At 35.0% G+C, this 13,534-nt stretch overlaps 1 protein-coding gene across 1 annotated transcript in view; it reads right to left on the bottom strand.

Moving 5' to 3' along the window:
- AK9 (adenylate kinase 9) overlaps nucleotides 1–13,534 on the bottom strand; it is a 56,289-nt gene that overhangs the window by 41,692 nt on the left and 1,063 nt on the right. Inside the window, exons 2-9 of the mRNA XM_041414861.1 lie at nucleotides 12,062–12,125; nucleotides 9,669–9,721; nucleotides 9,485–9,584; nucleotides 8,007–8,119; nucleotides 6,133–6,333; nucleotides 5,319–5,444; nucleotides 3,129–3,203; nucleotides 950–1,051 (exon numbers count right to left, since the gene is read on the bottom strand). Of these exons, the coding sequence (XP_041270795.1) occupies nucleotides 950–1,051; nucleotides 3,129–3,203; nucleotides 5,319–5,444; nucleotides 6,133–6,333; nucleotides 8,007–8,119; nucleotides 9,485–9,584; nucleotides 9,669–9,721; nucleotides 12,062–12,125 (834 nt within the window). The remainder of the gene's footprint in view (nucleotides 1–949; nucleotides 1,052–3,128; nucleotides 3,204–5,318; nucleotides 5,445–6,132; nucleotides 6,334–8,006; nucleotides 8,120–9,484; nucleotides 9,585–9,668; nucleotides 9,722–12,061; nucleotides 12,126–13,534) is intronic.

Below are 13,534 nucleotides of genomic sequence, written 5' to 3'. Positions count from 1 at the left end.
ACATCTGAAATAATGAGTTATTAGAGGGCAGATGTAGGAAACCAAACTATTCACTGATTTCTGCATACTGGAGGACACTGAGCTAAAAGGCTGCAGGTTCAACACAAAGGGAAGCAACTCTGTGCATAATGTTCAGTTACGATGCAGAACTCTTTGCCCTGAATACTGTGGTTACTCAAAGTTTACACACAAACTAAAACACACAAACTAACTAAATAATAAATACAAATGACCTCTGACACGGAAAGTCTTTCACTTGTGAATTTGTTAAGAACTGAGAAAACAGAAAAGTGAAGGGAGGGGTATTTCTCTGAGAATGGGAGGTCTCCCCATTACACTTCCATTCATATATTCAAAGTTTTGTTTCAGAAATAGGAAAGATGATCATAACTAAATATAGGTGACAACATTCATGCAAAACTTCTGGTTTTCATATTGATTTGGAAGGCACACAGATTATAATTGCCATGATTCAGCAAAATTCAGCAGTAACTTGTGATGTTTCTAGTTAATTACAGGAAAATAGAACAAATGTAATCTCAGTTAGACAGAATGTTGCTATATATGGATTAGCATGTTGATTCTTATTCAGAAAAAGAGTAGACTGAGCTAAGAGTCAGTTGCTGAGATTGTTACCCTTTGGCTAAAATTTCTTTATTTCCTTCGAAGGAATTAATTTTTCCTCTTTTAATAAAACAAGAATTTTGTTCAAAGTTTTATTCTAATCATTACGTGGTTTTTTGGGAATGACAGATTTTTTTATTTTCATACTTTTTAAGTGGATTTCAGCCCCAGAATGACCTTGAATTTTTATTTCTGAAAGGTCAATGCTTACAAAATGCTCTTACTGCACGGTAAGTTGTGAAACAAAGATGCTGTAATATAAGCTTACAACAGAAAAGTAATTCTAGTTATCACAGTCATTCACACTTTAGAAAAGCACACTTACTTTTTGCTTTCCCTCCAGCATATCTTCCTCTTGTTCACTTTGGAGTCTGATTACAGGAGGTGCATTTTGAACTTCCATAGATTCAAGTCGGCCTACCACTGTCTGGAAATAAAATAAGTCTTGATTTAGTACCAATCAGTGTGGGAATTAAAAAAACACAAAACTTCCACAGACACTGAAGGATTTGATCTGCAGCCTTAGAAGAAACGAAGATTGATGTAAAAATACAATACACAGATATTAAGCAGAAAAATAATGAACTTATATTTCTATAGTTGTAGGTGAGAATATGCCTTAAGTAAGTGAGAAACTGTACTGAAAAAATGGTGAAGGGTTTATAATGTAAGGGTGTGGCTGTATGGAGCAAGCTAAGAGTTTAGAAGTTATAATAGCATGTGTGTGCCTGTGAGTTAGAAGTCCATTGGATAAAAGAATCCACAGTGCAGTAGAAGTAAGTAAAGGTGATAGATTAGAAAAGCAAAATAAATCCTGTGGCAACTGTCTATTGGTTTAAAAAGTTATATATTGTCTTATAACGAAGAAACTTGTGACTACTCGAGCTATGGCTGAATGCTTTTTCCTATAAAATCTTATGACGTATTGTCTTATAACGAAGAAACTTGTGACTACTCTTGAGCTATGGCTGAATGCATGTTCCTATAAAATCTTATGACCTCTGAGATTGATGTTTATCTGAGCAATAAATTGTTCTTAGCTTAAAAATAGTCCCATCCCTTCATTTCTAGCAGCAACAATGATACATCAGAACTTCTTTTGTCTTCAGAAGGGCCCCTAAAATCTATTTAAATTTGTAACTTATTATTTATATAATGGCTATGTAAACACCAAGGCCCAGTTTTTAACTCAGGCTCATGCTAGTTATTGAGCTGAGTTTTAAGGAGCTATTTGGTAGATACAGGCAGTGCAAAAGGCCAAATCACAGCCCTTCTGTCTCCTCATTATGCTGTGAATCCCAAGCCTACTAAAGGACAAGACTGTGAAGGTCCCCCCAAAGGCAGGGCAAGTACTCAGAGGAGCTCCAATTGGAAAAAGAGGCAAATCTCTTTAGGAAATCAGATTAGGTACATTCAGAAGCAATACAACTTTGGGTAGTTTATTTTGAAAGGTATTTAAACCAAATGTCTACCAATGAGAATCAGATGATATTTAAGTTTATTTGAATAGTTTCCTGAATGTAATATTGATTGAATGCAAATATTCCTGAAATGAAAAAGCAAATTCTGTCACGTTTGGGCCAGTTTTGTTACAGGCCTTTGCCTTACTTGTAGGTAAAATGGTTGGAATTCTAACATAACTTGATTGCATTTACTATAAATTTTGTGTTGCAACATTCACAAATGGATCATAAATGAGGAAATTGTATGTTCTAATGTTGTAAAATGACTGCTTTCCCCCCCTCCTCCCTCCGCCATAGGGCCATTCTTGGTAGAGTTAAGCATACACTGAAATAATTAACTTAGAGAATTATAATAATACAATTTATTTCAAACAGAGGAGAAAATGCAGGAGAAGTTTACTTCCTACCTTGTCAAAAACAATCTCCTACTTAACTTTCAACCCCATATTCTAGGTTTCTGATTTGAAGCAACTTTTAGTTGTGAGGCAGAGGATAAGATTATTTATCTTCAAAATTTACCATTCTATGTTTTTTAACAGGGAGAACAAATTGCTCTGTTACAAGCTAAAAATCTAGACACAAGCACTCAGCAGAATTCTTACAAGAATCAAGGGTCTTCTATTACATTGCAAAATAATACCAAAATTAATAAAAATTATATTCCATTATGCAAAATATATTTTAGACACTAGTATCAAATAAACCAGTTTGTAAATATGTAATACAAAAATGTTTTAATATATCATTATATCTTACATTAATACAGATCAGAAAAAGCACTGGAACCAGATGGAATAATACAAAAGTTTGTAGCCTGCCTGAAAATATTCTCATGCAACATATACGTAAGCCTGGGAGCAGAGCAGTGAATCTTAAAACTGATACAGGAAGGAAAGCAAGTATTTTAAAAGTCATATTTTCTACTAGTAAATGAATGTGTTTTAAACACAACTTAAAATTTTGCCATCAGGAAAACAATCCACAGGATTGAGAAATTATTTTCCAGTGGAGGTTAATTTGGTTAGTGCATAGTTTACTTACCTCCAAGACATAATCTTGTTCCTGACTTCCATCCACTTCAATAAGATATCGACAATCCTGGTAAGCCAAGAATCCCTGTTAAAGAAATGCCAATTGAGTATAGTTAACTAGATAATGACACTGAGGCTCATTCTCTTCCTATACATATCAAAGGTTGGACTCCTGGGAACTTCAGCAATTTCAGGATTCATTGTACTAATTGTTTATAAAATCTTCTGGAGATTAACTTTTATTTGATGACAGAAAAACACAGAGATAATTCCAAAACTGGAGTTACAATGGCTTCAGAAGATAGCTTAGATGTCTTAGTTCAAATGCAAGGGAGCTAAAAAATATCAAGATACAGTAACATTTTGTGTATGAATTCAACTTTTAATTGTCTAACTACCTTAATTCTTTGTTGTAAAATGAAGACAATCTCAATTATTACATTTCTCAGAAATGCCAGTCATGAATCCAATGTTTTAATTTTGGTCCTGACTCTCAATTCCTTTAAAATTTGGACCATATATTTTACTTTTCTTGTTTTAAATTTTCACACTACAAATAATGTCTTAGACTAAAAAACTAGCCCATGTCTATTGTTAATGCCTCTCTCTGAGGACTAAGAACACTCACTCCATTCCTGACAAATGATGGTCTAACCTCAAGCCTAAAATGGCCTATTGAAGGTGACTTTACACCTTTGCAGGTAATCCGTTCCAGTTCTTCACTACATTTATGGTCAGGGCTCATTTCCTGGCTCATTTCATCTAGTCTGTCTTCTATACTGTAAATTAAATCATATGCTCTATCTTTGGTCAAGATAGATAATAACTAATTAATTTTTTCTAATACTCCTCTAAAGAGAGGATAATAGTTTGTATTTCTCTTATATACAATGGTCTTACAGTCTTACATTCATACATAGTACATTCACAGTATTTGAGTTTAAACAATAGCATTTCATTTATTGACTTAGTTTTGACTAAATCCCCACAGATGGCAGATTGTCTGAAGTACTAAGGTCTAGTTGTTCATTATGTTTCCTTCCTCACTGCAATAGTATTTCACATTTTTTCAGGTCATTTTAATCCCAACAATTTATCAAGACATCCAAGTGTGTTCTCCAAATTTTGTTCTACCTATCTTCCTATCAGTGCAAACTACACACTTTATAAGCTTTTTGTTTAAATTTAAATTTCATAATCTCAAATTCTGCCTGGGCCAATTGATAAAACCCTGTGTTCTTTTAATGTATTAGTGGAGCACTAAGCATCTTCACCAATATATTCATCACTAGTGAACCCTAAGTGAACCCTACTAACTAGTGGAATGTGTTGAAACTATTAAAGTGTGGTATACATCCTAAAGCAATTTAATCTAAACAACTTTGCATTAGCTCACATATAAGAAATCCATGTGAGATTGTGTAATAATTAAAGATACCACATTTTTTGTTTTCCCCTTCACAGCAATAACAAGTTTGTTACTCTAGCAAAGACCATTACACTACTTTTACACAATTTTATCTATAGGTTTAACTAATCCATAGGGAAATTGAAAGTCATAAACAGTAATTGTCAAGTAGGCATCAAACATGAAGATTTTTCAGTTGCTTGTACTAAGAGATTAAAAACGAAAAAGAAAAAAAACCAAAACAAACCAAAACAAAAAAACCCAACAAAACAAAACAAAAAACCTACAGTAATTCCACTTTCCTGAACACAACAGGGAAAGAAACTGTCATAGTTTCAGAAATAAGTGGTAAAACAAAGTAATGGGCTAATTACTGTGTATATAAATCTGCAGGCAATGAAGCAGGTGAGAAAGGGAATCTATTAGAGTGAAGACAATGGATGCAGATTATTTATGGGATTGCATTCTGGAATGTACTCTGATAATGGTGATGAAACAATGGAGTCTTCAAATATTTCACTTACTAGATTTAGAAAGCATTTGTAGTGGCAGGTATGATTTCACTTTGAGAAGTCAAATTTGATTACTTTATCATGACTGCAGAGTAGAAACAACACCTACAGAAGATAACTTTGTATCACTGATTTCAGAATAAATTTCAGAATTTGGGGATATGTTGCAGCATGACCACTTCAATACAACAAATCTTAAACTGAAAAAAACATTAAAACAGTGCAAGATATTTTAAAAGTCTTTTGTTATGCATAATCATATTACTTTGTATTTTCTTACTTCCAAATGAGGAAGCATTATATCCTTGTATATTCCAATTCTTTTCTCTGCATTTTCAAGAAAATCTTCAGGCCTCTGCACTAATTGATGAAAAGGTTCTAATTTCTTACGTGGACGTTCTCCAGTCTGCAAAACAAAATTTCAAGACACAGAAATAATGTATCAAAATAATGTTTGTCTTCACTCAAATTTAAAAAAGTAGCTCTGAAGAGTATTGCAATGAGTATTAGTCCAGTGACTGCTGACCATCATCTATTCTGCTGAAGTGTAGTTTCTATAAATGGAGAGCAATGTGCCTAGAACTTGCATTGGTAAGTCTCTGGCCCCTATTATAAAAATTTGACCTGAATTCAAATCTAATACCTTCCTGAAAAAAAAGAAAATCCATTTGTAGTAGTGTTACACTGAAACCAGAAAACAAGTCAGTGTCCTGCAAATATTAGTAAAAAGTTGCTACAACAAACAAAAATTAAGAACTCTTTTATTTGTCTAGATCAAGAAAAAGGCAGTGTAGAGCCACCCTTCTCCTCCTGATACACTTTTAACTTATGGTAAGAAACAGCCAGTGAATTTTGAGTCAAAAGACTGAGCCCAGGTTAAGCTATACAATGATCAATATTTGGTGCCATTTAAACCTACTATTTAAGTGTTACCCCACATCTCTTAAAGCAGGACATAAATGGAATTAAGATTAATTTTGAGCAAAATAAATTCATAACATAGTACAGTGATATTTTAGAAGATCAGACTTTTTTCTGCTTTGTCTAAAGTACATGGTAATGTTTTGCCCTGTTTAGAAATTAGTAATATTTACCTCATCTTCTTCTCCTTCTTCTTCTTCTTCTTCATCCAGCACTTCTTCCTCTTCTTCTTCTTCCTCTTCTTCATCCTGATCTTTCTCTTTCTTACGCTTGTCAGTAACTTTAGGATCCCACTGGCTCCTCTGATATATCTCCCCTGAATCAGGGTTTTGCCTTAGTCCTGATATTCTTTGGCATAACTCATAATCTGGACACTAGCAAGGAAAAATTATAAGGAAATTGTGTTTATTGTACTGCTATAACATCTTTTTCGTGGAGAGACAAAATTTCTCTAAATTGGTCTACTAATAACAGTATTTCATTATTGCCACAGTTACTTAGAATCTCCCTTCTTCCTTTGTTTTTGATCTAATGAAAATAGTTACAATTCTGACATATCTGTGAACACAGCTTCAATCCCCTGAAATCAAAAGCAAAGTTGTTTCTTTGACTGGGGCAAGGATTTTTAATGTGTATTTAGTTTTACTCCCTTTCCCAGAGGAGATAGTGTTACTACATGAAGTCAAGAATTTAATTTTTCTTTCTGGTTTAGTTAGCATCACTCTTCTATTTGTATTGTTGCATGTGAATCTATACAACACATATTCTGAACAACAGGGATTTCTCACTACATAGCATTAAAACAAAGCCTGACTTTCTGAAAAAATCTGTCCAAAAAGAAGGACAAAAATATGCTTTGTTGATGTTTTAGGATCTTTCTGAGAGCACAGGAAAAAAGGTTTGAAGTAGGCATTCACCAACTTTCATTATGCGCGTTCAAGCAAATTAAGTCTTAAAAGTATGGGATTAAAACAAACACTGAGTTAAACCTGCAAAGTGATAGAGTAGGACCATACCCAGAGGCTTAGCCTCTGACAAAACACATAGATGTACCAACTAGAATCAAAATCCCAGTAAGAAGGGAGCACACCTCCAGAGGCTGACTATTCAGAACCCATTCTGCACATTCAAAGTAGAAAACAAAACTAATCTAGCTGATTATAAATAGAATGTTGCTAGAGGAAGGGCCTGTAAGTGTTCAGTTCATGACTATACATATGGGTATTTTTTCAGATGGGGTTTGGCACAGTTCAGTGTGGGCCAGCTAGAACCCTCCCCAGTGAACAGCTAGGCACAGTCTGGAGAATGGCACAGGCCCTGGGCTGTTCCCTGTGGGCAGTCTGGGCACTGCCATCCCATTCTGACTAACAAGACAGCTTAGCAGTGTTTGGCCAAAGCAGTTGGTCTGATGTCTGAAGAGACCCTCTTGCCTTGTTTTGCTTACTAATGTGGACGTAGCAAGCAAATCCATTATTTTAAGTTACATTGAGAAAGTCCTCTAAATCCCACACTAACAATGGTTTATGTTTCTCTGGTTATATCATAGTCACTTTTGTAAAATACCTGGTACGTCGCATCACTGCTCAGGAAGAAATTGAGATTTGTAAACAAGATGAATTAATAATTAAGCAGTTTCACAATTAGTGACTGAAAAATAAAACTATTTTCTAACTACTTTCTAACTTCCATATGTGAGAAGTTTCTTTCTGCATTACACAAGTGGCAGATGTACATGTGTCCAAAATCCCATCATAATAATGTAATTCAAAGCTTCTCTTTCTTGAAAACCTCTATCTTCTAATTGGTGGAGGTGCAAAAGCTGCAACTGCTGCTGAATTTCTAGGACATGCTCATTATTTTACCTCATCAATGCTTATAATGGAACAAACCAGTGAAACTCTATTCCAGTATAAAGAGAAGAATTCACCATTCCTCAATAAATTCTCTACTCAAATACACAGAGGAAAATATTATATTTGGCATGCACAGCATATGAGTCTACTAATAATTAGGAAAAATACTAGGAGGTTACTGAAGATGACATTACCTTAATGTTAATCAGGAAATCTGGTTTTAATTTTAGATTCCTTATTTTCTCTATTTGTTGTGGAACAGTCATGTATTCCTCGGAGAGAGAAGGAAATCCAGCAAGAACATAACCTGCCAATACATTTAATTGAACATATTTTAAGAGGGTTTGTCAATTATAGAGCTGTTTATACTCATCTCCTTTAAACAATACATGTAGTGGTACAATTTTAAACAATGTACATGACACAACACTGCAGAAAAACTCTGCAACCATGTCTGCTTCAGACGAAATACAGACAGAAAAAGTGTGTTGTTTTCAGCTTTATGGAGTACTCCCAACATCTGTTAACTCAATTAAAAATATGTAGACATTAAAGACTATACTCAGACCACCCACTTTATGCACCTAGTTCAGGCATTTTAGTGCCTAAAAAGTAACAACCTTTCAGTGACCAGTTTTGCCACTAGAAGACTTTATAAAAGGCACTGCAAAAAGTAGCCACTCTATGATTTGAAGCATTTAAACTAGGAGTCTAAGCTCTTTACACGACCTTTAAATGTTTTGTCTTCTAATGAAGGGAGTTTGAACCACTCTTCTGCCTCTCAAACAGGCACTATGCACACGGTATGCACATGGATCATTTGGTAAGCACCTGTTCACTCAGGACTCCCAATGCTCAGTCCTGTTTGGCAAACAGACAGTGGCTCAACATGACAAGAGTGGTAATAATATGTTTTCCTAGTATTACAGTGCTCAGCCTCATGGATCAACTTGTGGCTTCAAGTTCCTAGGAAAGTACTGTAACTGATGATGGCTGTAAGTGTGCAGTAAGAACTATTGAATAGCAACAAAATCACTGTTCATGAGGCCAAGGTGAGAGACTAAACAAAAATCAGGTGGATGTTTTTAGCCAAATAATGAGAATATTCCCTTAGAGAAATGGTGCAGGCTTAGAATTTTATGTGATAACATTTAAATGCGAGTCTGGGCAGCACAAAAATGTGGCAGCAGTCTTTGCAAGAGGTGTTAGCAGTGAAGACTCCTACTCCTATGGAAGCTACTATCCACAGAGGCAAGAGGCGAAGAAGAAGAAGAAGATAAGCAAAGGATAGCAAAATATATAGTCATTCCTCTAGGAAATTAAAATCCTGGACTCTAAACTGTTGATACTTTTACAGAATTCTGATTGGTAGTGAGGTGTGAAGAACATGCACAGCCTCTGCTTATCAACACATCCCAGATAACAACAGCTGATGTGAGGGAAATGGAAGCGTAATGTGGAAAACCATTCTTGGAGAGTGTTCGCCCCAAATCAATAATGTGAGGAGGCTAAACATCATTAAGTATACCTAAGGCAACTATCAACTAGATCAAAAAGTAACCAGGGGATTACCAAGAAGCTTTTGAATTCTATTTGAGCACCAATAGATGTAAAATGGATGTAAAATTATAGGTAGCACATTCTAAGAAGTTTAGGCTATAAATATACTTACCATAATGAGCAACTTCTGGTGACTCATCAATCATTTGCAGAATCATTTTTGTCACCAGTTCCTCAGGAATACTTTGACCTTGACAAAGCAATTTTTGACACTAGGGTAAAATACAAAACATAGTCTTTTACAGTAAGTGTTTGTTAAAAAAGTGACAAAACTTACTAGAAGATTAGACTTTTACCTGAAGTCCATATTCTGATCCTTGTTGAATATTCATTTGAATTACTTCTGAAGCTAAGGAAGCATACCAAACATAAGACAAATAATTAACACGAAATATTTTCTAAACAGACTTGTACCTGCACATACATGTGGACATGCACATACTCACACAGGAGGATGTATGTGTGCTCCAAGCCACCAGACTATTTTGAATGAAAAGCCATTATATTTAGGGCCATTATTATACTTTGTCCATCCAGAACCTGGTGCCTTATGGCAAGGACTGGGTAGGTGTTTCTTCCTACAATTTAACCCTGCATATACTACACAAAAATGCACAACAGCAGTTTAGCAGGATTATTTGAACTACTTACTTAAATTCAATCAGAATTACTGTCTTGTAATTCAGAGATGAGTATTTGAGCTCAATCACCTTTTAAATTTAAAACCCAAGATTTAGAAGAACTCTTTAGACACACAAAATTATCTACTTTAAGAAAAGTGACATTCATCAAATTCAAAGACTGCCCTATGTCTCTGTGGATAGTGACACCATACTAGAATGAACCTGGAAATCTTTCACACTTCTGTATGAATTAAATAATCAGATATTTTATAAAAGTTTTCAAGAATTACTCTTACAGCTGCATTTATATTTCTAATAAACCAGGTAAGGGAAAGGTCCCAAAGCCAGGTGACCCATGCCTATACAGCCCTAATTGTTCTTCTCAAAACACAGTGGCTGTTTTCCAGTGGCTGCTCCTACTAGGAATGACGACTGTTGCACATCCTACCTTTCATACTATGGATAGGTGTTTGGGAGAACATTTGCCATGGGCCAAAACTGAGACAGGGAATGTACTAATTAACAGTACAGGCAACTGAAAATCAGAATCTGTGTGCACCCTGGCCCTGTTTTATTACGAGTATTGACCAATTCACTGAATAAATTAATAGAAAGTATTGTGTCATTAAAAAGATTGCAAACACCTTTCTGATTCAATAATTTTCTGTCTTGGTTCATTTTTAATCCAGCACAGGACAGATGTTGATACCCTGGAGCAAGTTCAGTGGAGGACACCAAAACCATCAGAAGAATGAACAGCCTAGGAGAGGCTGAAACAACTGGCCTTGTCCAGCCTGGAGGAAACCACACAGCTCTTACTGCTATCTAAAACTACTTATTGGGAGGTCACAAAGACAGACCCACGGTCACCACAAAGTGCAGTCAGGACAGGAGGTAACAGACATGACTAGGAATATGAGAAATTCGAATGGGGGTAATTAGGCAGCAATTTTTTATCAAGAAGGCAGTCAAACATTGCAAAGTGTTTCTATGGGAGAAGGTGGAGTCTCTGTCCTTGGAGATATTCCAGATTGAACTGAGCTGTCCTTTCTAGTTGACCCTGCTTTGAGAGGAATGTTTGACTCAGTCACCTCTGGAGGTCCTTTCTGAATGAAATTATTCATATTTATGTATGCTGAATTTCCTTGTTTCTTCCTTTTTTGATGTAGAAAATGAAAAAAATGTACTAGCATAAGTAACAATAAGTGTGTACACACATGTGTGCATTCACTAGCCACAAGAAGACTAAAAGGAATATCATGAACAAAATAAGAAAAGAGTAATTCCCTGAATTAGAAATAAGGCTTAAAAACACAGTAACTGAGATTTAGATCAGTTGCTAAGAAAAACTTTCTAATGACAAAGAGAGTGTTACAGAGATAGACTGCCTAGAATTTTTTTAAAACAAATTTGATGAACATTTGTCAGTACTGATTTAAATACATTCAAACAGAATGGACTGGCTTAAGTACATTTCTGAAGTCCCTTCTGATTTTGGCCTGATCTATGTTTTGGACCAGGTATTAATTTTTTTTCTTGCTAGACAATACTATGATACAACAATTCTATGTATACCTAAGTCAAAAAAGCACTTTATTAAAAGTGATTTTTACCATGTTAGAATTCTAAATCTTCAAAAGACATAAAGGTACTTCATTTGATAAATAACTCTGTTTCCTGGAGTACATCCCCTTGTATTGGACACTGCACAACCAGAAAGGAAAGAGCCTCTTATTTTTTTCATGATCTGCACTGGAAAATGTCTGTACTCTTTGGAGTTGAATGAGTTGCCCCCGTGTGAACGAAAAGGGTCACAGGAACCCCCTTACAGAATTGGGAATAGAATTTATGATTAAAAAAAACCCCACATGGTTTTTCTAAACCTTTCAATAACTAAAAGACCATGACCAGTAATTTTACTTCTGGTAAAATGATTACTTGGCCTTATCAGAAGTGTTTGCTGCAATCAGAAACACGCCCTTAGAATTACAGGGAACAGGGAGTGTATCCTAAGCCAAAAGCTATTGTGGAGCCACAGCAATCTTCCAAATACAGCATGTGTTTACCTTCTATGAAAATGCAGTTCCATCTCTGTGCTAGTTTGCTAGCTAACATTTTCTTTCCAGAACCCTTAAAATGAAAAATACACTTTTAAAAGAAAAACAGACAGAACAAAACCAAACATATAACACAACGAAGAATATATTTTCACATGATAAAAACACTGAAAATCTACCATTGGGATTAGGGCCTCTGAGTTACGCATTGGGCAAACACAAAGCACTCTGTTTAATACCATCCTCTAGTTCATATTGTCTAGCATTGCTAATATGCTGCTAGTTGTAGCTAATTATCTCCAAAGCTGTTATACTGAGTTTGTATCTGAGTAACTCTGTCTAAAACTCAGCCATGATTTGACCACAAATTTCTATGAGAAACTCCTTAGGACTAAAATTTATCATCTTCAGCCTCAAAGCAAATTATGATGGAAACCTACTCAACCCCTTCTGAGTAGGATACATCAGGATAATATTTTTTTACTAAAACAACAAATGCTTTAAAACTGCCCTTGTTAGTCCATAAATCTGGTTAGATACTGACAAAATCTTTCTTAATTACATGAATCCAGAGGAAAACCAACACAACTGAGAGCTATAAGGCTTCCAAGAGTGATTAACTGAATGGGAATTTGCAAAACTCAGCGCCTGCCACCTTAAGGAGACCTGTTTTGACAGTTTTTTGTCCTTGATAAGTTTTTTGATAAAAACAGTAAAACCCAACAAATAAATTACATTCTCGGTTAAGAATGTATCAACAAACACTCCAGCCTACTAATACCTTACATCTTACAGGTGTGATGAGAATATATGTATTTGGCTTTGCTTTAATGGCACTATGTTTTTAATTTAAAAGATACATCTTAAATAGGATAGTTACTCTGCACATCAGTCAGATATATAAGAGACATTACCATAAAAATAAACTGTTTTGTTCCCTGCTTTCCCGGTAAGGTCTGTACAATTTCAATACCTTCTTATATTGATGTCAAGCATCTACTGAAGGCAATGGTTGAGAATATGAGAATTTTTTGTACTGTCTTTCAATGAGCATTTTATGGTGGTTTGGTCTATGAAACATAAAGTGACCTTTTTCATGCAAGGTTAAAATTTTGATGTTCATTTGAAACTAGAGGAGTTAGTTCACTGTAGTTTTCTGTTGAGCTGAGTGTACCCTTACAAGTGCACAAGACACAAACTTGTATAAAAATAAAAAAAACACTCTTCAGCAAACTGAGGCAATAACGCAAACTCACATTTGGAGGAAAAAAAAAATCTGAAAAGCTTAGGTTTACAAAACATAAAATTTTTCTAAGTTAAGGAGGCCACTAATTAGTTGACCTTGAATTATAGTTAAAAGGCAGTACAGATCCTTTTATCAGGATACCTTGGTGGATTTTAAATGTTTCTAAATATATAGGATAGAATTTTGTCAAAGTTAATATTGAGATCTGTAATGTTTCATTGAATGTCTGTAAGTCA

The sequence above is a fragment of the Onychostruthus taczanowskii genome, unplaced genomic scaffold, assembly GCF_017590055.1.
Source record: "Onychostruthus taczanowskii isolate IOZ18803 unplaced genomic scaffold, ASM1759005v1 scaffold48, whole genome shotgun sequence".
NCBI lineage: Eukaryota > Metazoa > Chordata > Aves > Passeriformes > Passeridae > Onychostruthus > Onychostruthus taczanowskii.
The sequence above is the reverse complement of the archived record's forward strand: the minus strand, read 5'-3'. Positions and strand labels throughout refer to the sequence as shown.